The following is a 27,500-nucleotide window of genomic DNA, read 5'->3' on the forward strand; positions in this document are numbered from 1 at the left end:
AGTTCTGGGGGCTGACTGGTGCCCTGTCGGACGAGGAGGTTTTGGAGGGCTGTCACAAGGGATGGGGGGGACGGACCCAGCATGCTCACCTGCTATCTGCTTCATGAAGGTCATGCAGATGCCATCGATGCCCAGAACTCCGCTCCGCACCATCTCTCGCAAGAGCCAGACCAACTAAAGGAGAGAGGGTTTAGAGCTCAGTCAAACACACCACCAAAACCTCCCCCCCCCCGCTGAACTGGAGGGTCCCCAACACGACTGCTGCTTTTGCCCAGCGGAGGAGGCGGGCACGCTGAGAGACTGGCACAGGTAACAAAGTGTGGGCTCTCAAGAACAGTATGGAATGGGGGCAATCTCTTCCGTTCGTGGCACACCAGTATCCCATGGCACAGTGGTTGAAAATGGCTGATCTAAGTCTCATAAGAACATAAGAACAGCCCCGCTGGATCAGGCCATAGGCCCATCTCGTCCAGCTTCCTGTATCTCACAGCGGCCCACCAAATGCCCCAGGGAGCACACCAGATAACAAGAGACCTCATCCTGGTGCCCTCCCTTGCATCTGTCTCGACACAGTTTTCCCTTGAAAACCCCCCCCCCCCCAAAAAAATTTGGTAGGATTTAAAAAAAACAAAAAAACATAGTTATGTGCTGGATTATCTTACAAATGTGCAGAAATCCTTCCAAGTGCACAATTGTGGCCTGGGGGTTGCAGAATTCCAGGCTCCACAGAAACGTCCCCCTTGTGCAGAATCCCCAACAACAACCGCTCTCTTCTCTCACTCCATCTTTCCTTTCTCAAGTACATGCACAAGCCTGTGCTACACACACACACACAGGCAATTCTCACCTGAGTCCGGCCCGTGTCCTGCAGCTTCAGGTACTTCTCCATCAGAATCTGATTCATCTTGTTCAACACGGCGTTCATCCCGTCTCGGCTCACCAGGGCCAGGTCCCGGTAACACTGTGGCAGAGATGGGCAAGCGAGAGCGAAAGGATACTGTCAGCAGGGGGGTAAGACAGGTGCCCGCTTCACCGAGTGTGATGCCGGCAGAGCCTTTCCCTTTGCTCCGATCAAGAATCCCGTCGCGCAGCAGCACTGCCCGCACAGCTGAACCCCGGAGGCCGCCACAGGCTGTGAGAGCAGGGGCGCTGGTCCAACTCAAGGCTTCCCAAAATCCTGCCACCCTGGTCATTGGTGACAGGCCTCCATTCTTCCCATTCCTCAAAATTGAAACGGAAGAGAGGGAGAGAATGGAATGCCGCCTAAGGCAACTGCCTCAGTTGGTCTCACAGACCAGCCGGCCCTGCTGGGAGGGACTGTTATTTATACAGTGGACTCAATGTGCACAGTGCTTCACGCAGAATGGAAAGACAAATCTCTGGGTTTAGATAGTGATGTAAAGGCGACAGGGCTGAAATGTAGCATGCTTATTGGACAGCAACTGTTACCCTGCACATGCCTGATCTTGTCTGATCTCGGAAGCTAAGCAGGGTCAGGCCTGGTTAGTACTTGGATGGGAGACCGCCTGGGAATACCTGGTGCTGTAGGCTTCTACCATGATCTCAGAAGCTAAGCAGGGCCAGGCCTGGTTAGTACTTGGATGGGAGACCGCCTGGGAATACCAGGCGCTGTAGGCTTATACCATGATCTCGGAAGCTAAGCAGGGTCAGGCCTGGTTAGTACTTGGAGGGGAGACCGCCTGGGAATACCGGGTGCTATAGGCTTATACCATGATCTCGGAAGCTAAGCAGGGTCAGGCCTGGTTAGTACTTGGATGGGAGACTGCTTGGGAATACCGGGTGCTATAGGCTTATACCATGATCTCGGAAGCTAAGCAGGGTCAGGCCTGGTTAGTACTTGGATGGGAGACTGCTTGGGAATACCGGGTGCTGTAGGCTTATACCATGATCTCGGAAGCTAAGCAGGGTCAGGCCTGGTTAGTACTTGGATGGGAGACCGCCTGGGAATACCAGGCGCTGTAGGCTTATACCATGATCTCGGAAGCTAAGCAGGGTCAGGCCTGGTTAGTACTTGGAGGGGAGACCGCCTGGGAATACCGGGTGCTATAGGCTTATACCATGATCTCGGAAGCTAAGCAGGGTCAGGCCTGGTTAGTACTTGGATGGGAGACTGCTTGGGAATACCGGGTGCTGTAGGCTTATACCATGATCTCGGAAGCTAAGCAGGGTCAGGCCTGGTTAGTACTTGGATGGGAGACCGCCTGGGAATACCAGGCGCTGTAGGCTTATACCATGATCTCGGAAGCTAAGCAGGGTCAGGCCTGGTTAGTACTTGGAGGGGAGACCGCCTGGGAATACCGGGTGCTGTAGGCTTATACCATAGTCTTTCCAGACTGAAGGTTGCCAACCAACCATATTTGGTTCGGGCCCTCCTTCCTATTTGCTAGCACCCTAACTCTCTCCCCTCCCCCCCCCGTTCCATCTTTCTTTGTGACTAAAAGGGTTACCGCCTAAGGCAGGAGTTGGGGGGAAGAGCTCCACGCATGCATGGCGGGGGGGGGGGTCGGAAGGATCTGCGGACGCAGCTTGCAGGCCAATTCAATGCCACCCTCATGGTATTCAGGGAGAAACCTTCAGTGAACCTGGACCCAGTGTAGGATTCAAAGGCAGGAGCTGCAGCAGCCTTGGCAGGGCTGGACGAGAGCCCTTGAGCTCCAGGATGGAAGAGAGACGACAGAGTCACGACAATATTAACAGGCTTCCACTTGAGCCCCCACAAGGTCCAGTCGAGAAGGAGGCTGCCAAGAGGCAGGGCTCTCCATCCTGCATTCAGACAACCTTGATGGGGCAGGGTGCCTGCCTTCTTTCCCAGGTCCAACTGGCTGCCTCGGCTGAAGGCTGCCTTCATGCCCCCCTGCTGCCCCTTTGCACAGCCTTTCACCAGCTAAGGCATGAGGGCAGGAAGGAGAACTACCATGGTTCTCTGAGACCTTCCTCCCCATAGCAGGAGGAGAAGGAGCTGCCGTATTTGTTCGGCCGGCAGGGCTGAAACCCAAGCCAGCTGCACGCAGCGGTGAGCTGGCTCAGGCTCCAGAGAGGATGAGTACACTAAACAGCTGCTAATGGGAGCCACAGGAACAGACGTTGCCTAGGCCCACATGCCAGCAGCCAGGGCCAGAGCAGGCTGATGGGGTGGCGGCGGCAATGTCTTGGTCTGTGAAGGCAGGGAAGGTGCGGGTAGGGAAGCAGGAAGTCGTTTGCTATCTGGTCTCTGCACTAATGTTAATTTGTGCTGCTAAATGTCAGGCTGTGTTCCAGGAGGGGAGGGAGCCGAGTCCAGGTTCACTTCGGGAGAGTTAATGCGGCCCTTTGACTGAGCAGGCACGGCCCCGTTCCCCTTTCACACGCCACTCAGAGACCTGAACGCATGCGAAAAGGCGCACTCTGACAGGTGCGGGCCGTGCTTGGCCTTTGGGCGCTCTGCAAATGTTAAGCCGCCTTCCTCTCCACAGGCAGGAGGGAGGGCACCCAGCCAAGGGTGGTAAACACACTCGAGACAGAGAGAAAGCTATGAAGCCAGAGCAAACGGCAGGAGCACCGAAAAAATTGGTGATGGCACAATAAACACTCTGCGCTTGCTCAATGGCACTCTTGGTTACCGAGGTCGAAACGCTGCTTGTTGCGTTCCTTTTTTCCCTTGAGGTGACTGGATCTCCACGAAACATTCATGTTTGGTTTTGCTGGATTTCTAACACAACTCCTGGGAGGGCTTTAGCGTAGTTCACTGCCGAGACTTGCTGGTTCAGAAGCAGGTGTGACAATGGCAGGGGGAGAGATGGCGCATGTCTGTCATTACCTATCGTGACAGCTATGGGGACTTCCATGTTCAAAGACAGTCCACCCTGGAATACCAAGGACAAAACAATGGGGGGCAGGGAGAGGCTGCTCTCTCCTTGCCCTGTCACGGGCGTCCCTGAAAACAGGACACTGGACTAGATGAAGCTTTGGCCCAAGCCTGGAGGGCTCTTCTGGTGCTCTTAACATTCTGCAGCTCAGCCCCACGTTCAAACTCCATTTTGTTTAGTAGAGGGCGGCTCTTTCTACTGAGGCTGGTGGGAGCAGAAAGCCTCTTGAGTTTGCTTTCTTGGTCAGCAGTGGAAAGAAAGAGGCGGAAGGAGACTCAGCTGCTTTGTTCTGACTCGTTCTTTAAACCCCTGCCGCGGCGGTGACAGGCTCCACCAACACAGCCCATTTCGTTAGCAGAAACGGGGATGCGGCCTGACGGAGGTGTCGTTTGAAGGGATAGATCAGACCCGAGTGGCACAGGAGCAGGGCTTCGGAGACAGGCAGAGAGGGAAGACGTCAAGGAGGCAGCTGCTTTGAACTCCGGGCGGTGTGAGGTGCAGGCAACGAGGAGGAGGGCGCCCTCCCTCCCTCCCTGGAGCAGAACTTTAATTAAAAGCTGGAACTGGTCAGGCAGAGGCTGTCACTGCAAAAGCCAAACAGCCCGAGTGTCTCGGCGTGCAGCTGGAGGAGCTCAGCACTGCTAACTGTCTGTGCTTAGGGCAGCGGAGAGTGGGATGGTCAAGGGGACGAGGTGGGAGAGGCCCTGGCAACTCCCCTTGCTGGGGCATGGAGGTGCTTCAGAAGGAGGGAGCTGCCTGGAGGGCACTCCAGCAACCCAGCAGCATAAGGGGTGCCAGGGTTCTCTTGCCCTCAGGGCTGGGCATGGAGTCACGCCACTGAACAAGAGGGGCGGGTTGGCTCAACACCCCCAGACCTGCCACTCCTAGGATCACCACCTGCCCCGTACACTCCCCAACTCTCCAGACCTCTCTCAAAATGCTGCAGGGCCAGGCTCCAGGAGGAGGCAGTGGAAAGGACCCCAATGCCTCCAGCAGTTGCGGCCACAATAGCTGCAGGGACACCTGCTGGACAGGGGTGGTTGGTTGGCAACCGTCAGTCTGGAAAGACTATGGTATAAGCCTACAGCACCCGGTATTCCCAGGCGGTCTCCCATCCAAGTACTAACCAGGCCTGACCCTGCTTAGCTTCCGAGATCATGGTATAAGCCTACAGCACCCGGTATTCCCAGGCGGTCTCCCATCCAAGTACTAACCAGGCCTGACCCTGCTTAGCTTCCCAGATCATGGTATAAGCCTACAGCACCCGGTATTCCCAGGCGGTCTCCCATCCAAGTACTAACCAGGCCTGACTCTGCTTAGCTTCCGAGAGCAGATGAGATCAGGCATGTGCAGGGACAGGGGTGAGGACTCTGGAAAATCACCTGCCCCTTTGCTGCTGGTCCAGTAAACCCCCCACCACCACCTTTGCTGGTCAACTGGGAGTTGCTAAATACCATCACCAAAAACCATCCATGTGTCATTCCGCATCTACGTGAGGGCAAAAAGACCCACCAACCCATTTGATTTTGACCCTGAGGACAGCTTTGGGAATCTTTTCTAATTGGGAAAGCCCATAGAAAAATACCACAATAAGTCAACCACACACTCACACCCCCTTACCTTCTGTGCTTGCGTTGGCTCTGTGAGGATCAGGGTGAAGAGGCCCAGGCAAATCTCCTCATGCTGGGGTGCCCCTTTGCATACCTGGGGGAGGGAGAAAGTAAGGTGGCTGATGTTAGACAGAAGGGAGGGAACCAGGAGAGACAGGACCCTCAATACTCCCCCACGCAGTAACGTAATACATCAAGGAATGTCAACAGGTTTCACAGAATCAAAACCACTTGGTATACCTAGATTCTAGATATACCTAGACTCCTGATCTAGCACTTAGGTGCACTGGTCCCTTTTCCTGTTGTTAGTCTTTGTGGACGTCAGCAAATCTCTAAAGGGCAGAAATACAAGGGTGGGAGAAACCTTCACAATTGTAGACCTCGCTCATTATTTGTTCGTACCATCAACATACAGGGTGCCTTACACAGAGTGAAATCATAGGGAGCACCTTGGGCCAAATCAAACACATTTTACTCTCTCCCTCCCTCTCCCTCCCTCCAGCAGAAGACATCGGTTGCTAGGAGCATATAAAGTTGTCTGGGAGCCAAGCTAGAGGTGAGCCTGAATGAGATGTGAGACACCTCTTATTTGTTCAGAACTCCTGAGTGGGATGGAAAGGACACAAACCCAGGCAGGACTGGGACGGTGAGGTCCACTTGCCCCCTATGCAATCAAATGGCAATCAAAAAGGAGTGCCATATGGCAATCAAAATGCACCCCTTGAAGCGGCAAATTTGAAACTGAAGCAGCAATTTGGGGAAATGGAAAATTAAATTTCAGTTTAATTTTAATCTGTGTGCGCGCACGTGTGTGTGTGTGTGTGTGAGAAAGGCTCATAAGAACAAAAGAACAGCCCCACAGGATCAGGCCATAGGCCCATCTAGTCCAGCTTCCTGTATCTCACAGCGGCCCACCAAATGCCCCAGGGAGCACACCAGATAACAAGAAGACCTGCAAGGCCTCCTGGGAATTGTAGTTTAAGGACATCAGAACAGCCCCACTGGAGCAGGCCACAGGCCCATCTAGTCCAGCTTCCTGCATCTCACAGCGGCCCACCAAATGCCCCAGGGAGCACACCAGATCACAAGAGACCTCATCCTGGTGCCCTCCCTTGCATCTGGCATTCTGACATAGCCCATTTCTAAAATCAGGAGGTTGCACATACACATCATGGCTTGTACCCCGTAATGGATTTTTCCTCCAGAGACTTGTCCAATCCCCTTTTAAAGGCGTCCAGGCCAGATGCCGTCACCACATCCTGTGGCAAGGAGTTCCACAGACCAACCACACGCTGAGTAAAGAAATATTTTCTTTTGTCTGTTCTAACTCTCCCAACACTCAATTTTAGTGGATGTCCCCTGGTTCTGGTCATCTGGTTCATGTCCCGTCCTGTCCATTATTATTAATATCAAGCTGTTTTGCACAATAATTCTTGTACATAATCCTGGGGCTGAAACAAACACACATGTTTACACCCCTTAGCCCCAAAGCATTCCCAGGACCTACCATGAGCTTGAGTTCTACCCCAGGGGAACAGAGAGTGGATATACGGCTACGGTGCAAAAGAAGGGACAATATTCCTCCCAGTGCAAGAGAGATTTGTGCTGTGTAAAGCACTTCCCTTCAACATTTGCAAACATGAACCATTACCCCTGCTAAATGGGCACAGAGGCACCTTTCAAAATGGATTCCTCTTATACTAAGCAGGGGGAAAGCAACTGCCCACTCCAGTATGGTGCCTTTTCCAGTGACTGTTTCTTCTGTATATATATATATTTTTTTTAAGAATGTGACCCTTTTGGGGACAGTGAAGCATTTATGGATTCATTTCTATGTAAATTGCTTTGTGAATTACCCTTGTTGAAAAGCTATATATAAATATTCTTAACAACCACAAACCCTACCATGCTTTTTAGCTACATGCTTACAAAGCAAGAAATAGTGCCAGTGGCATGTCCCCCTGGGGGCTGGGGATAAGAATAGGCCCTCAGTTTGGCTGTACTTGTCGTAAGAGGCGACTAAACAGCCACCGGGTAGATGGGACTCGTCAGCCTGGGAAGGCAGCTCATCTGAGAGAAGGAAAACTCTGATCCCAAACCTCCACTGCCTTGTGGCTACATCCAGTTATGGAAGAGGCTTCAGGAGTCAACCTCGAGGCAAAATCCGGAGCCAGAGTCCCTGAGGCAGTTCATGGCTGGACACAGTCACGTTCTGGCAACTCCTGCGACGCCGCTGGAACCAACCGTATTGGCCTCTGCCTTTCCATTGGACCATTTCAGCGACGTGGAGAGGGGGGATTTGCTGCATGGGTAACAGCCTATCCTCCATACCTACTTTACCCAGGCTTCGCACACTGGAGAGGACACTCTGTTCCAGAACCATCATTCAGAGTGTGACACCATAGTCTTCCAAGACTGAAGGATGCCAACAACCTTTTAAGGCACGCCACCTCATACCCTCTGTGTGAGGCAACAGTAGGTGTCCCAAGGCTGCCACTGAACCACCCTGGGAAAGAACCCCTATGCTTTGATGGCAAAGGGAAATAGGGTTTTTAACTGGGACTTCCTGCAAAGTGACCCAAACAGGAGCTACTCACGTGAGCATTCAGGGCGTCGTTGGCTTCCCTCTCCGAGACCCCGCCAGTGAGGGATGTCACAGTGGCCATGCATCTCTCCAGCCTCTGAAAAAGATAAAGGATTGCACTCGCTGAAGAGAAGGGGTGGTCAGAGAGGACGACAGGCAAGATTTTCGTGTGCTCAAATCTGGGCACCACCAATAGTCCAGGTTGCCACATTCCCACTCTCTTGAAGCATACATACTGCTGGTGGAGGTTTGGTGGACCGTGATGCAGGACGGGGCCTTCTCGGTGGTGACACCCCATATGCTGGCCTCATCTCTGCCAGCATTACAGTGGTGGCTAAAAACTATCTGCTCTGCTTGGCCTGCGGGGCTTAGATTTGACCCCCTGGTGTACTGGCAGTTTTATACCACCTCTACAATTTTATTTTCTTCAACCCAGTTACTGCTTTAACTGAACTTTTACTCTGCAGCAAACTGCAGTGACTGCCTCTCTTTGGGAGAGAAAAGGCATGGTAAAAATATAGTTATTAATAACAATATCTTTTCAAAATACGTGCCCTATATGTCCTCCCACTAGTGGAACAACAAAAAAAAAAAACACTTTAAAACCACCCATACAAGGAAAAAGAAGTAAATAGTTGCCTATGGCGAGCAAGAATTTTTGTCATCAACCCATGGAAGCTTTAACACAACCTCAAAACAGTCCCTCTTTTCCGTACAAACGCATGCTCCACATGGGCTCCGTAAAGCTGCCCCACATCAACTTCCCAGGGCTTCCCAAAGCACCACTGCTCAGGGGCCTGGCAGCTACAACCCTCTGAGTTGACGCCAGACTGCCAGAATTTAATTGACGGGCCGCGTCCTCTGCGGCAAGGCTTCAAACTTCGTGTCAGGGACATGGCGGAGCAAAGCTGCTCCAACCTGCCCTGTGCACAACATCAAAACCCAAAGAGGGTGAAGGTCACAGTGGGTGAAGGCCACAAGCTCCCTGTCAAGCTGACCTTCCTCTTGCTTCACTTGTTCCTTTTGATAAGAACAGCCCAGCTGGATCAGGCCAAAGGCCCATCTATGTATTTCAGTGACGCACCAGATGCCAAGATACCCACATCCTTGTTGCCACTCCTGGCATTCAGAGACGGCCCACTTCTAAAACCAGGAGGTTGCATATACTCATCCTGGCTTGTGGTAGATTTCTCCTTCCTCAATCTGTCCAATCACCTTTTAAAGGCATCTAGGTCAGACACCATCACCACATCCTGTGGCAAGGAGTTTCGCAGACTGATTACACGCTGGATAAAGAACTATTTCCTTTTGCCTGTCCTAATGCTCCTGACAGACAATTTTAGTGTGTGTCCCCTGGTTATGGTGTTCTGTGAGAGCGGAAAGAACATCCCTCTATCCACTCTATCCCCTGCATAAATCTGCACGTCTCAATTATGCTGGTCCTCCCCCTGGCATCTTCTTTCTTGACCAGGGGTGCCCAAACTCCGGCCCTGGGGCCACTTACGGCCCTCGAGGCCTCTCAATGCGGCCCTCAGGGAAACCCCAGTCTCCAATGAGCCTCTGGCCCTCCGGAGATTTGTTGGAGCCTGCACTGGCCCGGCGCAACTGCTCTCAGCGTGAGGGCGACTGTTTGACCTCTCGCGTGAGCTGCGGAATGAGGGCTTCCTCCACTGCTTGCTTTTTCATGTCTGTGATGCAGTAGCGGCAGCAAAGAAAAGGCCAGCCTTGCTTTGTGCAAGGCCTTAAGCTATTGCAAGACCTTCATTCATTCACAAGTTCATCTTTAATATATTCACTTATGTAAACATATGTACATTTATTCAAATTTTAAATGTAAATTAATTCTTTTTTTCCCCAGCCCCCGACATAGTGTCAGAGAGCTGATGTGGCCCTCCTGCCAAAAACTTTGGACACCCCTGTTCTAGACTGAAGAGCCCCAAACACTGCAGCTTTTCCTCATAAGGGAGGTGCCCCAGCCCAGTCATCATTTTGGTCACTCTCTTTGGCGCCTTTTCCAGCTCCACTTTCAATACTTAGCCAAATACCAGACCCTGTTCCTTGCCTCTGAGCATCAAGCCTTCTCCTTCCTGGGGGGGAAAGAAAGAACGGAAACTTCAACAGTGAGCGACGCAGGGAGTTTATCACCGCTTCTGTGCCTCGGGAAGGAACAACAGAAGGGCGCGCAAGGCCTCTGGCCCCAGCCATTTTGCGCAGATCACACGACTGCCGGAAAACCCTAATCAAAGCTTCTTCAAAGTCATTAAGATATGATACTAAAAAAAGAAGCAAAGAGCAAAGGGGTCTCCTGTCATCTTGGAGACCCCCACAGATGGCTAGAATTGGAACTCCTCATTTTCTTTTTGCCAAGCCACCTTGCAGAACAAAAGCTTTTGTTCTCCAGAAGGGGAACAGAACGTCTTCACCTAGGGACAGCCGGGCAGTCTGGCGTTCCGCTGACAAAGGCCTGCAAAAACACTTCAGCCTGCTTCCCAGGACGCATATGTTAAAGCACATCAATACTGCCAACAGTGGGCCGCACACGGAGCAATCAGAACGTGAATCCTCCCGTCCAGTAAGGGACCGTGTGCTTGCAAGAGGCCCTGACGTAAGTTCCACTTTGGGCTTAAAAACACATCCAAGTGGTGCTCCATCCAAGGGCTTTAAATAAGCCAGCCAGCTTCGGAGTTCCCAGCCCTCCTCTCCAAGATGGAAGCTGAACACAACAGGACGTGGTATGGGAAGACAACGCTGAGACTGCCGGCGGTCTTTCGGCCCAAGGTAGAGACAGAGCACTGCCCTCTGCCAGGTGTAAAACAGAACTTTGCTTGCAGCAAAGGCAGCTGGGGCAAAGATTCCAAACAGGTGATATTTTTGTTGGTCTGCACATCAAGGTCCTGCCCTTCTCTGGTGCTCGCTGGCGGAGAGCTGGTGCCTCCCCATTGCAGTCAAGGAACTCACAGGAGACATCCAAAAAGCAGATAAGTAGCCCATACTGGGATCAGGGAGGCTTCAAACCTGCTATATCACACAAGGGGCCCTGAGGTCAATTTCTTGCGCTGGACATTTAATCCAGAGCCTTAAGCGTGTTTGCCTCTCTGCTGACTGGGCACAGGCAGAAAATCAAGCGCTCAGCTATTTGAACAGGCCTGGTCAGCCACAGGCCTTCCTCTTACCTGCCCATCAACGGGGCTGACGTTGCACATCCCCATCTCCCCAGTTCACTATTGGCAAGCACCAAATCCTGACCATGGGGGTCTGTATTCCCCCCACCTGATTTGCAAAATGGGCTCTCCACCCAGCAGCCCCAACTCGGACAAGTGTGCACCGCAAAGCCCACGGCAGCGTGAAGGGAAAGCCTCTTGGGTGGCATTTCAAGGTTTAATCCCTCTGAAGCTCCGAGAGCCTTGACGGAAACATGAGCCAAGTGCCAAGATAGGCACCGAGCTCCGAGGGCGGCCCAAGGCTGAGCAGACATCAGCTCCACCAGCGTGGAAAGTTATGCCGGGTGTTTGGAGACGAGTTGCTCATCTTGGGTGAGGGCCAGAGAGAATTTCAGGGGTACATCAATAACGATATGTCACCAATGCCAGCGGGAGGCTTTGAGTGCCGGGAGAATGATGATAAACTTTGGAGGCCATCAATCTGATTGTTCCCCTTGGTTTTTTCTTCCCTGCCACACTTGGGATTCCAGGAGCTTTCAGTCACAGCTGTTTTTCAAAGGCTCCTCAAGCATCTGGTTTGCATCCATGCTGAGCACTTATTCCTCGAGTCCAGCAGGTCAAGAAGAGACAGAGGCTTCCTTGAGCTTTTATCACCAAAGGAAGCGATAACCAGGGCTGGATTCTTAAGCCCTACACCAGGCTATCAAACAGGGCCCCAAACAAGCCCTGAAGGCAGCTTTTGAGCCTGCAAGATCCCCTCCACTGCCACTTCCTCCACGCTCCAACCAGTGCAATACTATCCCAGGTATCCGTCCAGGAAGAGCAACAGGGAGAACCCACCCTCATGCAGCTGTTTACAGCCAGATGAAAGAGCACAACACCAGCCACGTCATCTTGCCGGCCTTTTAAGGAGACACAGAGACTGAGTCAGGCCCTTGGTTCGTCAACCTCAGCATTGTTGAGTGCTGACTGACAGCAGCTCTCCAAGATTTTGGGCAGAGGGTCTTTCCTAGCCCTAGATAGAGAGGCTGGAGGTTCAGGCTCTCCTGAACCTGGGCCCCCCAGAAAGCACTACTCTGTGACAGAGCTAGGGGCCTGTACCCAACTCGGTGCCCCTGGGACAGAGTGTTCGTCTGGCATACAAACCCAAGACACTTGGCAACTTAAAAAAAACAACTCATATCCCTAGACCAGCGGCGCCCAAACTCACGACCGTTGTGCACGGGGAATGCGGTCCCTGGCCAGATTGCATCTAACCATTTTCCCCGGGCACCATGTGAAGCCCTTCTCGTTCCGGGGACAGGGATGCTCTAGGCAGTCAGGTCTGCTGGCCAGCATCCCAGAAGACCGTGTGACAGGACGTCCGGGCAGACGTGACTGCCCAGAGCATCCTTGTCCCGTGAATGAGGAGGACTTTGCACAGTGCCCAGGTGGAACAGAAAGGAACGCTCACCAGGCAGATGGACTCGCCCGAACCCCGGATCTGGCCCCTGGGCTGCCGTTCGATCAGCCCTGACCTAGACTGACAAGGAGTGGCTTCCTAGGCTAGGCCAAGCTGTGAGGGCTTGTGCTCCAGAGTCCTCACCATGTTGGCAACCTTCAGTCTCGAAAGACTCTGGTATCGCGCTCTGAAAGGTGGTTCTGGAACAGCGTCTAGTGTGGCTGAAAAGGCCGATTCGGGAGTGACAGTCCCTTCCACAACGGAAGCAAGTGCAGTCTGTCACTGGTCTGTCTCCCTGGCTATGGGCCTTCCAGTCTCTTAACCTCAGACTGTTGGCCAAGTGTCTCTTCAAACTGGGAAAGGCCATGCTGCACAGCCTGCCTCCAAGCAGGCTGCTCAGAGGCTAGGGTTTCCCAGACCCCGGAAGTCCTCACCAGACTCTGGAAAAGAGGGCAGGTGCCACACAGTGGTTAAGGGATGGAGCTGTGAACCAGCTGAATTCCACCACTACCTTGTGCTCTCTCGCTAGGTGGCCTCAGGCAAGACACATCCCTCTCAGCTTTGGTCTTCCTCAGCCGTAAGACGGGAACAATATTTACTTGCACTCTGGGCTCCCTATAAGGAACGACATCACAATAGGACATAGGAAGTGATTCGCATGCTCGGAGAGCCCTGTAAATGCCCCTACAGTCTGTGGCATGGCACACAACTTCTCCCCAGGTGTAACTCCTTGCGTGTAACAAAAGCCCTCACTGCGTTGCAAGAACCCACTTGTCCCCTCAAGAAGGGTCCCCTGATCTGGGCGCATCAACACCAGAGGAGACGGGGCCTGTCGCACCTAGTTAGCCGTAGAGCCAGGAAAGGAATGCAAAACACAGAAAGAAAAAAAGAAGAGAAGCCCCACGTTGCGGGTCCTTTGAGCTAATCTCCGAGGCCCAGACTCTAAACATTTGTTCTGGCAAGACTGCCAGCGCTTGACATTATGATTTGTGACAAGTGCTGGCAGAGAGGCTGGTTGGCGGGCCCCCTTATTTGGCAGCGCAGCAAGCCTGAGAAACAGGTGGGGGGGGGATAAAGCTCAGTGGCAGAGCCCCTGCTTTGGATGCAGAAGGTCCTTCGCAGCATCTCCAAGTAGGGCTGGGAAAGTGCCCCTACTCGCCAGTGCTCTGGGGCCTACTGCCAGCCAGTGCCCAGTACTGTTGATCGAGATGGACCACACATCTACTCGTCTACATATGGCACGGTTTAAGCTCCTAGTCCATAAGCTGCACTTCTCCCAACCCTCTCAGCAAGACCCGCAACGCTACTTACAGAGGAGCAGCTGGTTTTAGACACAGCATATTAAAACCGGTTTCCCAGCTTACTCAGGGTTGCCGTGAAGGTGAACTAACCTTGTAGATAACCCCAAAACACCAACAGGTGGGCAAATCCCCCCTCGGTTAGAGGCCGGCAACACCAGCAGCAGTAGTGGCTTGAATTGCATCAGTCACCATATTTTTTGCAGACTGAGGTCCTATTTTAGTCACAAAAAGCTGGACTTGGTCCCTCTCCCCCCCCCTCCCCAATCCAGGTGGTCCCAGTTCTCCCTGGACAACAAAACCCCAAGTCCTCCTGAAAAAAAAATAGCCCAGATTTAAATATCCAGGGGCTGTTTCTAGACTCAAAATGGCTTGTGATGGGGGCCTGCAAGTGTTTGAACATACAAGTGGGGGCAAATCCACATAGAACAAGAGAACTAAACTGAGAAAAACATGGCTGGAGACTGAGAACTAATCGCCGAAAGCCCAACAGGATGGAAAGGGGTTTTGTCTGTTCTGCAGAAGATGTCAGATAAGTTCTTGGAGCCAACTTTGGAGCTTTGGAGAACCCTTCGTGCCCCTGGAGAAGAAGGTCCTGCAATTGTGATCTGATCTGCGTGTTATGCAGGGCTGAGGTGGACTATAGGGAACAAGCAGAGAGACACAGTGTAGGATGCTTCCCCACTGCATGTAGTAAATGAACCCACTGGAGCACAGACCTCCCCCCCAATTTGCTGGTTTTCCACCAGCAAGATGCACTTGGCACGGGGGTGGGGGGGGTGTGTGGGAGAAGAGGAATCCAAAATGCAACCAGCCCCCTGCAGCACTGAAGTGGGGCAGGCCTGAATTCTGCAACCCCATTCTGCATAACATGTAGATGGAGAGGGGGAGGAATCAGTCTCCTCTCAAAAACCTATAAGCACTATTCCGGAGCCATAACAGTAAAGGCCCTATATTCAGAAGATTACAACTGACCTCCCCATAGACTGCAATCCTATGGACTGTACACACTTTCCTGGGAGCAAATCCCACTGAACGCAATGGCACTCACTCCTGAGTAGACACACATAGGATTGCTCTGTCCAAAAGTCATAAGAACATAAGAATAGCCCCACTGGATCAGGCCACAGGCCCATCTAGTCCAGCTTCCTGGATCTCACAGCGGCCCACCCAATGCCCTGGGGAGCACACCAGATAACAAGAGACCCGCAAGGCTTCCTGGGAATTGTAGTTAAGAACATAAGAACAGCCCCACTGGAACAGGCCATAGACCCATCTAGTCCAGCTTCCTGTATCTCACAGTGGCCCACCAAATGCCCCAGGGAGCACACCAGACAACAAGAGACCTCATCCTGGTGCCCTCCCTTGCATCTGGCATTCTGACATAGCCCATTTCTAAAATCAGGAGGTTGTGCATACACATCATGGCTTGTACCCCGTAATGGATTTTTCCTCCAGAAACTTGTCCAATCCCCTTTTAAAGGTGTCCAGGCCAGATGCTGTCACCACATCCGGTGGCAAGGAGTTCCACAGACCAACCACATGCTGAGTAAAGAAATATTTTCTCTTGTCCGTTCTAACTCTCCCAACACTCAATTTTAGTGGATGTCCCCTGGTTCTGGTGTTATGTGAGAGTGTAAAGAGCATCTCCCTATCCACTCTGGGACCATGACACAATGAGAAAGAAGCTATTGGCTTTGCAGACACCACACAGACAGCCCAGGTCTGCCTGCACTCTTGCCACAGGATGTGGTGATACCATCCGGTGAGGGCACCAGGATACAGGTCTCTTGTTGTCTTGTGGGCTCCCTGAGGCACCTGGTGGGCCACTGTGAGATGCAGGAAGCTGGACTAGATGGGCCTTTGGCCTGATCCAGCAGGGCTCTTCTTATGTTCTTGTTCTCTGAAGTCTTTCCCAATTTTGCTACCAAAGGTTCCTCAATGATCAAATGGGGACCCTTCTGCGCTTTCACTGAGCTATGCCCCTGCTCCGTCTAGATCAGTGTTTCTCAAATTGTGGGTCGGGACCCACTAGGTGGGTCGCCAGCCAATTTCAGGTGGGTCCCCATTCATTTCAATAATTTATTTTTAATATATTAGACCTGATGCTGCCTTGATACGTGACTGCACATGAGGAAATGTGACAGACCTGTATTTTTAAGAAGCTACCCTGTATATTCTTTGAACAATGACAGTAAATGGGATTTACTCCAGGGGAAGTGTGGGTAGGATTGCAGCCTAGGATAGTTAAAAAATTTTCCTGCTCGATGACGTCACTTCCGGTCATGGCATCACTTCCGGTGGGTCCTGACAGGTTCTCATTCTAAAAAAGTGGATCCTGGTGCTGTGTGCGAACCACTGGTCTAGATCACTCCTGTCAGCCTGGACTGGCAAACAGAGGTCATGCCAAGGATCGAACCTGGTACATCCTGCATGCAATACAGGTGAGCTAGCACTGAGCTATGTCCCTTTACCCGGCTGCTGAGGGATGATTGGGCCCTACAATGGATAAAAGCCCAGAAACACAGGGCATGGGGACACTGAACACCTCCATGCAAGTTCTGGCTTGGGGACCCTAACCCTGGGCCCAGCCAAGACACACAACCCACAAGCTGCACAGCTAGCCAAGATTCCTTGTCGGCGGGGGAGAGTAAAGGGATTCTCCAGTGACACGGAGACCACCACAAGTTCCCCACATTTACTAAGAAAGAAAGTATCGCTCAGCCATTTAAGCGCTAGGATGGTGCAGTGATTTGGGAGTTGGACTTTAGCCCCCGGACCTCATGAGGACTAGAAATCGACTGCACCCCTCCAGCGTGGTCAGTCTAGGTTATTTACAGCCACAAACACAGTCAATCTTTGACTTGATAGCAATCTTTACCATACTGTAGCAATTCTCAAGGTTATTTAAAGTACCACTAGTGATGACATCATTGCCAGTTACTTCTGGGTTGGGAGGCCAGATGCGACGCAAAACCAGTAAAAGGCTCAGGGTGGACAGGGGGGGCTTCTCTGAGCATGGAAAAGCATGTTTTGGAGATCTGCTCACCAAGCTGAGCCTCCTACCGCTGTTTGTTGCACGGTGTTCCATGTCTTACTAATGGGTGGCAGGTGTCCAGGGTCCTGTGAGTACCACCAGACACCACCTCAAGTACCACTGGTTGAGAAACACTGTTTTAAATCAACAGATAAAGGATGTTGATCCAAGCCACATCCCCAATGCAAACTTTCCCAGGTCAGCCAGACCTGGGTTTTGGCCTGGGAAGCTGCCCAGGTCTGGGTTTGGCCTGGGAAGCTCCCAAGGCACAAGAGGCCTCCAGCCTCTCCAGGCACAACAGCCCCCCCCACTCCAACCCCAATTGCCCTCCCTTCAACCCCACCCCACCCCACACCTACCTCCTCTAACTCATCCTTGGCATCCAAGCTGGTGTAGATCAGCAATTTCCCTCCTCCACCTGTTGTAGCTGCTGCAGCCCCCTTCCCTTTCTGCATCTCCATAGCAGGTTTAAGGGGAGGAGGCACCCCCTCTCTCCCCCCCTCACAGCACACTCTTGCTCCCCCTTACCAATACTGGGGTGGGGGGAATATGGGTAGGTGGGGGGATGAGATTAATGGGGAAGCCCCATACTCACCCCCTTGGGCTTCCCTCAGTTGCCTATGGGGAATGGGGGCAAAAAGATTGGGGGGCTGCGTGGGTCCCAGACACTTGTGCACAAGGTGCACTCACACCCCAATCTCTTTAAAAGTGAGCATACTGGGGGGAGGGGGGAAGCTTAAGTTGAGAGGCTTAAATGGGGTGGGGGCAGCTTAAGTTGGGGGGGCTTAATTGGGGCAGAGGACAGCTTATGTTGGAGGGGGGCTTAAGTGGGGTGGGGGAAGTTTAAGTTGGGGGGCTTAAGTGGGGTGGAGGAAGCTTAAGTTGGAGGGGGGCTTAATTAGGGTGGGGGCAGCTTTAAGTTGGGGGCTTAATTGGGATAGGGGGGAAGCTTAAGTGTTCCCCCAACCAAAAGGGGGTGGGGCTGTGGGGTGGGGGGGTCACTGCCTAATTGTGGGGCTGGGGGGCTAATTGTGGGGCTGGGGGGCTGTGGCTGTGTGTGATGATGGAGGAGGTCTAGGGGAGAGAAGGGGAGGGGGCATACTTGGGGGTTGGGGTGGGGTCCCCTCTGAGCTCCAGGGGGCGGGGCTTCAGGGAGTGGGGGGCTTCAGGGGCGGGGCTTCAGCCCCAGAGGGCGGGGCTTGGGGCTGCCAAGGGGGGAGAGTCCCTTTGTGGGTGTGTCTCTCTCCTTCAGCCCCCCACAGGCGGGGGGGAGGAAATATATGGAGGGAGGGGGATCCCTGCACCGGTGGGGTGGGGTAGGGAGGGAGGGGGGGCCTGCGCCTCCTCGCCCCCCACCCAACCGCACAAGACCGGAAGTGGGTGCTTGGGGCGAGCGAGTGTGTGAGGGAGCGGGCGAAGGGAGAAGGAGCTCAGCCTCAGCTCCAACCGGAAGTCCCGCCTCCTGCGCCGTCTCCGCCCCCCGCCACCGCAGTCAGCCTATCAGCGCCACGACAGGCGCTTGAGTGACACGGAACGTCCCCTCGGGCCACTGATTGGGCGTTCGCGGAGGGGGGAGGAGGGAGGAGGGAGCAAGGAGGAGGCCGAACATAGAATCAGAAAGAGGGTAGACTCACAAGACGGGAGGTTAGAAGGGCACCCGCGGGTTTGGCCCCATTGGCCAGCCACAAGAAGGGAGCTGACTCTAGCTCTGTGCTGATAATTAGAGTGTGATAAATAGTTAATTAATTAAAAAGTTAATTAATTCACTAATTAACAAATTAACTGATAATTAAAAGGTAAATTAATTGGCAAGCTAATTAATTAAAAGGTTAATTAATCAACTAATTAATTAGTATTTTAAATAATCACTCAGCCTTTTAAATTAATTAAGCTATTAATTAACCAATTAATTAATTAAGCATAATATGACCATTAAATAGGTATAGGGACGCCCCCCCTTTCCTCAACCCCCCCCAGCAAAATTCAGTTTGGCATAACCCAGAATCCTTTGCGCCTTGGCCATGTGTCCCATCAGTGGTCCAGGAAGCAAGCACCGTAGGTGAGTCTACCTTTTTCGTACGTCTATAAAGCTCCGAGAGGGCGGGGGAGGAGGCGCGAGGCCACACACGTACCACCGCGCCTCGAGGCGCTTAGAGTTCGGGGTACGCATGCGCAGGGCCCTCCCTTTCCCGGGGCTTCTGGATGAGTAAAAAGATCGGCCCCGCGCATGCGTTCAACGCCTCTTTGACTCCGTCCCTTAAACAGCTCCCTGCTCTCTCCCCCATGGCCCCTCCCGGCTGCCTCTTTTGGCGCATGCGCATTGCTGTCTCTCTTTCTGCTGCAAGTGAGCCACTCCTGCACCCAGGCAAATGCGGGGTAGTGACTCCGGATTAAGGGTCACATGTCCCCTGCAGGGCTGGTGCCCTCCCCCTTCCCCCCCAAGGAATAAGAAGACAATTAATCACTAAGCAATTCATTAATAATTAATAATAATTAAGCACTATTAATTCATTTATTAATAGAAATAAATGAATTAAAACATTTCATTAATTAAAATACAGGAAAATGTTGATTTGATTTGATTCTTTCATTAATTAATCTTTAATTTAATTTAAGGATTAATATTAATTTGTCTGCTCAACACAAACTTTTTATTATTCCTCTTCAATATAAAAATTAGTAATTAGTAATTTAATACATTATATTACGTTATATTACATTATAATATATTCAATCAATAAAATAATCAATTCAATCAATCAATATATTATTCAATATATATTCTAATCAATCAAATCTTTATTACTGTCTCAGACCAGCATATTTTATATATCTATATCTCACACACACACCCCTATATATATATATATATACACACACACTAATTGTATGTATAATTGGTATATTATAATTATTAATTATAATTAGTTGCTAATTATATAAGTAGTCTATTAAAATTATATTATTTGTGTCTTATTGTACTTATTAATTATAATCAATTGTTAATTAATGCTAATAATTAATAATAAATTAATTTATTAATTAACACAATATTATCCATAACTATCTTCCAAGCAAACTTCACAGGGGAGTAGGGATTCAAATTTGGCTCTTCCTTGTCACAGTCTTACACACTAGCCCCCATGGGGGGGTGCATCAAGGTGCAAGGAACAGCTCAAGAAACCTGAGGACTAGAAACATGGTTTTGCCTCTGAGGTTGACAAGGGAGGAGGGCAACCTCCTGCGAGGAGTGGCTGTTGGGGTAGTCCACGTTGGAAACAGCTCTGTGAATACCAAGGGTATCACATGTAGGACCATGTGGGACCAGAGGCGTGTGAGGCTCCGTGCCTGAGCCATTTGCCCCCCTCTAGCTACACCACTGAAGCTCAGCACTGTCCTCCCAATCCAGCCAACTGCAGAGTAGTTACTCCTGATTGGAGTAACTGATTGGAGTAACTGATCAGGAGTAACTCCTGATTGGAGTGGTGGAGAGGGGGAGGGGGAGGAGTATTTGAGACAACTAGGCAGACAGAGATGGGCAATTCCCGTCCCCCCACCAGTCTGCTACCCGAGTGACCCCTTCAGTTGGCCCTGCGGTCACCTGCCTTCCTCACACCTCCCCTCTGCATCTCAAAAGAAGAGAGAAGTACAGCAGAGCTGAAGTGTGGAGGTGGAAGGTGGTACAGTCAGGTCCAGAGTACCCCTGGAAGGCAGGCCAGGTGTATGTGTAAACCTTTGTTGAATAGACCATATATTTTGCCCTAGTTTGGACTCCCAGCAATTGCTCACTCGGCTCCCCAACCTTGCCCTGGGTCACATCCGCAACAGCCCTCTGGTGCCCGCCTTGGAAGCGCTGCTGCCAGGAATCCATTTGGGCCCCTGGAAACCGTTGTCCTTGTGACCCAGTCAGGCCAGGGGGGTCATTTTCTCCCTGGAGAGCATCAGGACAGGAAAATCACCACAAGGCTGGTCCCAGCACTTTCCAAGCAGGAGCTTTTCCCCAGCCCTACATGGGGACACTGCTTGGGATTGAATCTAGAATCTTGGAAGTGCTACTCACTGAGCTACAAGCCTCCCCAGCTGTTGAACTGGGTCAACTCCTATTTTACACGTACTTGGGGATAGGTAAAGCCCGATCAAGGTGTCCACGTAAAGTAGGTGAGCCGTGAAGAAGTAAGCTTTTGGAGAAAGGGGGATTCGAAGGGGGCAGAGTGTGCTTCAAAAGCCACCTTCTCCAAAGTTGATCTTTCACAATGACACCTCTGACCCAGTGGCGTCACTAGGCTTGGAATCTCCCGGTATGGGAGGCCAGTGCATCATCCCCATGATGGACCTCCTCCCATGCAGCAGATGGGGCAGCCGCCTGGGCGGGGGGTGTGTGTGGTCGTGTACCCTTGCCCTGCCCCCACTGGCTTTTTGGATATAATTTTTGATAGACCAGAGATACTCCAACAAGGTTTGTTTCATTGCACTCTGTATGAAATTGCGCATCAAATGATATATAACATGGTATTAAAATACCAGGATTTTAGAAATTTCGGCCAGTAGTGGTGTCACCCCCTGTGCACGTCACCCGATGGGGCTTGTATCCCTTGCACCCCCCTAGCAACGCCAGTGCTCCGAACAGGCTGCCTGAGAGTCCCTTTTCAAGGTGCTCACGCTGTTTGCCGCGGTCCCTCGTGATTCATCGCACCGAGGGAGCAACTGTCGTTTTCTGTGCTGGGAGGAAAATAAATTTGATGCAAGCCACTCGGTAATAAGATTGCGAATGGCCCAGAGGAAATGAAAGGCCAATCTCTTAATTACTCTTTCGCACAGTATAGCAGTAGCATCCGGCTTACTGGAAGTAACAGGCAGGAGATTAAAAGGAATAAAATTCAGATTTCCCCCCCCTTCGTCATCTCCCCCCCCCCCAATCATGCAATTCAGCTTTGATGTAAAAAAAAGCTCGGGGCACACAGATAATAAAATGGTTTATGCACCTGGGGCCAGAACAGCCAAGACACTGAAGATACACAGTTGAATTGCCAGAGGTATCTTTCTATACTTAATTAGATGCAAAGACCTAATTCTTTGGAGGTTCTTCAACCCTTCCATGCTAGGGGGTTTCATTTATCTGAATTGCCCCCCAAGCTGGTATTGCCCCATTTTAAGTGCAGGTGGGGGGAGAAGTATATTTTGTTCAAGAAACCACCATGGAAGAGGATGACACATCAGTGTCTCCCCTCCCTCCATTTTTGGGTTCTCACCAATGCTTGGCCGGAAATCAAAGCAGGAAACTATGAGTTGAACTGTTCTTGTTTGGAGACAAACTAGGGTGGTGGTTAACCATGGTTTGTCCCGTTGGGCTGTAATGACAGTGGTTATCAAGAGCCAAGGGGAGCGCATGAAGAGAGAGGAGCGCATGAGCCCAAACAATGGGCAAAGAGTAGCATGGGTGTAGCACTTTTAAAACTGAGGCACTATACGGTGATTTTCAAACCTTTTCATCTCACTGCACACTGCCGAGGCACTAAAATGGTCAAGGCACACCACCAGGTTTTTAACAATTGACAAGGCATTCCATGCTGCCAGTAGGGGCTCACATCTCCCATTGGCCCTATTAATAAATGATCTTCCCCCAAATTCCTGTGGCACACCTGTGGACCACTCACAGCACACCAGTGTGCCATGGCCCAGTGGCTGAAAATGGCTGCAATATACAGAAGTTACAACCAGTGGATAGCAATGGACTGTTCTTGCTTTCAGAATCAGAACGGCAACATGGGACCTTATCCTGGAAGCTATTTTGAGCATGGAGGAGAAAAGCAGACCATGCCCTCAAGAGTGTGGCCCCTGTGCCTGCATTAGTTCCTGCAGAGGCATGCCTCTATATTAGGAGGCAAGGCAGCTGCAATGACTCAGACACAACAGACAGCACTGTTGAGGCAGGCGCTGTTCACAATCACAATCGAACTGTGCCTGAGACAGACAAGGATTGTAGAGGCACACACTGTCTGGCATTTAGGGATGGTTGGCAACCTTCAGTCTCGAAAGACTATGGTATAAGCCTACAGCGCCCGGTATTCCCAGGCGGTCTCCCATCCAAGTACTAACCAGGCCTGACCCTGCTTAGCTTCCGAGATCATGGTATAAGCCTACAGCACCCGGTAGTCCCAGGCGGTCTCCCGTCCAAGTACTAACCAGGCCTGACCCTGCTTAGCTTCCGAGATCATGGTAGAAGCCTACAGCACCCGGTATTCCCAGGCGGTCTCCCATTCAAGTACTAACCAGGCCTGACACTGCTTAGCTTCCGAGATCATGGTATAAGCCTACAGCACCCGGTATTCCCAGGCGGTCTCCCGTCCAAGTACTAACCAGGCCTGACCCTGCTTAGCTTCTGAGATCAGACGAGATCAGACATGTGCAAGGTGGCATTTAGGGAATGCGAGGAAGTACAATGTGACACACAGATTTGTTTTATTACAAAATCTAGAGCTTTGAGGGAGGAGCTTCCCAGTACAATTGGGGCAGGGAATAGTGCCGGAGGGGGGGGGCAAAGCTCAGCACCCTCCCATGGGATCCGACTGCGGTGCGAGTTCACAAGGGTGCCTCATAGGACAGACAGGGGCAACCCAGCACACATCAAGTTTGTTAGTCCAGACTCAACGGATTTGGAGGTAGCCGGAGGCCTGATGCCAGCTGGTTGTCGTAGGCAGGAGAGTCTCGGTCACGCACACGCACGAACGAAAAACACAAGGGGAACGCAGCCATCACTCCGCTCCAAGCGACCGCAGAGCACCAAGTCTTTGGGGCTCAGCATTTGACCTCGCCCAGGGATTGGTGGGGGTGTGTGCGTGTGTTCTATGCTCAAAGATCCAGGGAAATGCGGGGTTGAAGATGGAGGGTCCTGGGGGCTCAGTCCGGGATCCTCAGCGCTGGCCTGACTGTGGGCCGAGGGCTCCCCAAAGAGTCTGTGGTGGCGTGGCTGCGACGCTGCCTTTCCGCCTGTGAGACGGCAGGAGAGGAGGGGCTTCCCTCTGTTCGCAGAGCTGATCCACCACTCATCAGCCCCGGGTGCTGCTGACCCGTTCACCCAGTAACCAATACGTCCTCAGTTTGCCCTTCCCCTGCAGTGAAGAAAGAGAGGGTGGCTTTTAAAATAGTAAGAAGCCCAGCCAATTCAGCTGTCCATTCCATTCCCCCTGTTTGTTCCCCAGCGTCTGGCCGTTGAAGAGCCCCACTGGGTCAAGCCAAAGGCCCATATAGTCCAGCTTCCTGTATCTCACAGCGGCCCACCAAATGCCCCAGGGAGCACACTAGATAACAAGAAGACCTCCTGGGAATTGTAGTTTAAGAACATAAGAACAGCCCCACTGGATCAGGCCACAGGCCCATCTAGTCCAGCTTCCTGTATCTCACAGCGGCCCACCAAATGCCCCAGGGAGCACACAAGACAACAAGAGACCTACATCCTGGTGCCCTCCCTTGCATCTGGGTGCCCTCCCTTGCACGTTAAGAGAAGGGTCAAGTGGGGCTTGCAAAGAGCTCAAAGAAAAGGGTTCATTCACACACCTTCATCTCTATGTCACCCCGCAGCTCCAGATCAAAGCATCCAAACTCCTCCAGGATAGATTTGGTGGCCGCTGACAGGTGGATCTTGAGGGCTGGAAGGTCCAAACATACATTAGAGCATTGGTAGGACCTATATAGAAAGTTGCCTTAGGTTGAGTCAGACCCTTGTTTCATCCTGCTCAGTATATTGTCAGCTACTGATGGGCAGCATCGCTCCAGGGTTTCAGGGGAGAATCTATCCCAGCCCTCCCTGGAGATATTGCCAGGGATTGAAGCTTGGGATCTCATGCATGCAAAATGAGCTCCACCAGTGAGTTTAAGCCCATCCACGTGGCAGACAGTCCTGTCCAGTAGAGGCAATATTCCAAACAGGCAATATTTTTAGGGTGTCCACAATCAATGGGATCTCACCATCCCTTCCTGAAACATGCCTTTCCATGGCCATTGTCCATGTGCCCCTCTGACCAATGGGGAGGTCACCCCATTCAGCACACTGCCTGCCTGGGTTTCACCCATCGACCGCTCACCTTCTCCATTGGACTCCATCCGCGAGGCCGTGTTGACCGTATCTCCGAAGAGACAGTAACGAGGCATCTTCAGGCCCACGACACCTGCACAGACCGGCCCTGGGGAAGAAAAACATACCCGATATCTAAAACAGAAGCCACTGCGGAGCTCTCTCTTTCCTCTTGCGCCAGCAATGAAAATGACTGATGGACACCAACCCAGATACTGCCATCTGTGGACTGGTTCAGACATAACACCCAAACTGTGGTTTGCACTAACCATGGTTGAGTTTGTACCACAGTTTGTGTTCCTGCTGCACAAACATGGCCCCCTTGCCACATCTAGCTGAGCTCTAAAAGGGGCCCTCTTTTCTCACTCACTCACACACAGCCCCCGTTTCTCACCACTGTGAATCCCGATCCGCAGTTTGAGCTGCTGTTCGGGCCGGTGACGGATCTTAAAGTTGCGGACCGCCTCGAGGAGTGCAAGCGACATGCGGGACACCTCGCGGGCGTGCAGACGGCCATTGCGCACCGGCAGGCCCGACACCACCATGTACGCATCACCGATGGTCTCCACCTGGCGGTGAGGAGAGGCATACATGGGGGAGAGCACACCTGAGCATTATGCGCTCATCCCCACCCCCACAAGGCTGCGAGGAGGGGGGGGTCTGCCACCTATCCCTCAATTCTGCAGCCAAATCTGTCAGCAATGGCCTTCCGACCCCCCTGCAAGCTGGCCGGGCTGCCAACTCCTTACCTTGTAGACATCAAAATTATCTATGATAGCGTCAAAGCAGGTGTACAAGTCGTTCAGCAGAGCCACTACCTGGGAAAAGAGGGGAATGGGGAAGAGACATCTAATTGGCTAAAGTGTGCAAGAGAGCACTGAACATGCTCAGTCGTAGGTAGCTCGGCCTGTAGGGTTCCGGGTTCGAGTCTGCCGGAGGACGGCAGCAATCTCTATTGGCTCCTCTTCCTTAACGGCCCCGGTTAGGGGAAGCACCTTGGACATGTCCACAGCCCAGCCCCAGTTACCTGCATAGGTGTGCTCTCTGCAGACAGCGACGTGAACCCCACAATGTCACTGAAGTAGATGGTGACGCTGTCGAAGGCCTCCGCTTGCACCGTCTCGCCGCGCTTCAGCTGCTCCGCCACCGAGCTGTTTCGGGAAGGCAAAGCGGTGGCATCTCAAGGCCAAACGCTGACGGTTAAGTGGCTCTGATTGGTTGGCCAGTGAGGAAACCCCCTCTTTCCTACCCCATGTGGGCTGGAGCCATAATTCAATGGCAGACCCTTGCTTTGCATGCAGAGGGCCCCAGGTTTGAACCCATAAGGGATTGCACCTGTCGCCACAGAGAAATACTGAGCTAGATCGATCAAGAGGAGATGGCAGCCTCATCAGGGCAGATTTCAGTGCCTAACTGCAGGGCTGGCTTGAAGCCAATTGAACCCCGTGCCTAAAGGTCCCCCCCATGCGAATCTACTTCAGCCTCGTCTAACACACACAACACATTGCAATGGACATTTGGAAACTTTTTCTAAACAAAATCAATATTTTTATTAAAACATTTCACAGCGACGCTTGTTCCAACAGCGCAAGGCCCGGACAGGAAAGGGCCCTATGTAGACAGAAGAACGGGAGACTTCCTTTGCTAGATCAGGCCAAGGGATCCACCTGGTCACCCTGTTCCCAACAGCAGTTCATTCCGGGGAAACTCACAGCCATACTGTTTTGCACCGGCTTGCCGCACTCCGGGTAGACTGCTCCTATACATGGAGTTTCTGTTCGGCTGTCATAGCCCAGTAGCAGTTGCGAGACTGAGGGCACAAGCCTAACCAGGTCTACTGAGAAGTAAGACCTATTTTGTTCTATGGGGCTTACTCTCAGGAAAGTGGGGTTAGGATTGCAGCCTGAAAGTAGTGGGGCAGTGGCGGCGCACGGACTCACTGGGGCAGGATCTGGTAAAGAAGGGCCTCCGCCTTGCGCTTCTCCTCCAGGTAGGCCTGCGTGCGCTCCTCCACCAGCTCTTCTAGGTTATTGGCATACTGCTCCATGCGCGAGAGTAGCGTATCCAGGAGGTTGCAACCGTTATCCCTGCCAGAGATATGTTCAGAAAGAGTGAAGCAAGAGAATGAGGCCAGGGGGTGGTAGCCATGGAGAAGGGGGCCGACCTCCTTGCATTCCAGCTGTCATTTAATTTGGTGCCGCTTGGGTGGTGCCACAGGGGGGCATGTGCCCTAGGCCAGTGTTTCTCAAACTGTGGGTCGGGACCCACTAGATGGGTCGCCAGCCAATTCCAGGTGGGTCCCCATTCATTTCAATAATTTATTTTTAATATTTTAGACTCGATGCTGCCATGATATGTGACTACATATGGGGAAATGTGACAGACCTGTATTTTTAAGAAGCTACTCTGGATATTCTTTGAACAATGACAGT

General features: G+C 52.0%; 2 protein-coding genes and 1 pseudogene across 2 annotated transcripts in view; 1 reads left to right on the forward strand and 2 right to left on the reverse strand.

Annotated features, from left to right (window-relative positions):
• The window catches only part of INTS3 (integrator complex subunit 3), a 64,359-nt gene extending 46,582 nt beyond the window's left edge, over nucleotides 1–17,777 (reverse strand). The window contains 5 exon segments of the mRNA XM_066610271.1: nucleotides 90–174; nucleotides 848–961; nucleotides 5,487–5,570; nucleotides 8,074–8,157; nucleotides 17,357–17,777. Coding sequence (XP_066466368.1) covers nucleotides 90–174; nucleotides 848–961; nucleotides 5,487–5,570; nucleotides 8,074–8,157; nucleotides 17,357–17,458 — 469 coding nt within the window. The 5' untranslated portion in view covers nucleotides 17,459–17,777.
• LOC136635361 (5S ribosomal RNA) lies at nucleotides 1,435–1,551 on the forward strand (annotated as a pseudogene).
• Nucleotides 17,778–23,449: 5,672 nt separating the features above from the next.
• Nucleotides 23,450–27,500, reverse strand: part of NPR1 (natriuretic peptide receptor 1) — a 35,400-nt gene continuing 31,349 nt past the window's right edge. Inside the window, exons 16-22 of the mRNA XM_066610163.1 lie at nucleotides 27,009–27,155; nucleotides 26,096–26,219; nucleotides 25,818–25,886; nucleotides 25,463–25,637; nucleotides 25,079–25,177; nucleotides 24,552–24,643; nucleotides 23,450–24,106 (exon numbers count right to left, since the gene is read on the reverse strand). Coding sequence (XP_066466260.1) covers nucleotides 24,044–24,106; nucleotides 24,552–24,643; nucleotides 25,079–25,177; nucleotides 25,463–25,637; nucleotides 25,818–25,886; nucleotides 26,096–26,219; nucleotides 27,009–27,155 — 769 coding nt within the window. The 3' untranslated portion in view covers nucleotides 23,450–24,043. The remainder of the gene's footprint in view (nucleotides 24,107–24,551; nucleotides 24,644–25,078; nucleotides 25,178–25,462; nucleotides 25,638–25,817; nucleotides 25,887–26,095; nucleotides 26,220–27,008; nucleotides 27,156–27,500) is intronic.

Source organism: Tiliqua scincoides, chromosome 15 (assembly GCF_035046505.1).
Source record: "Tiliqua scincoides isolate rTilSci1 chromosome 15, rTilSci1.hap2, whole genome shotgun sequence".
In the NCBI taxonomy this organism is placed as follows: domain Eukaryota; kingdom Metazoa; phylum Chordata; class Lepidosauria; order Squamata; family Scincidae; genus Tiliqua; species Tiliqua scincoides.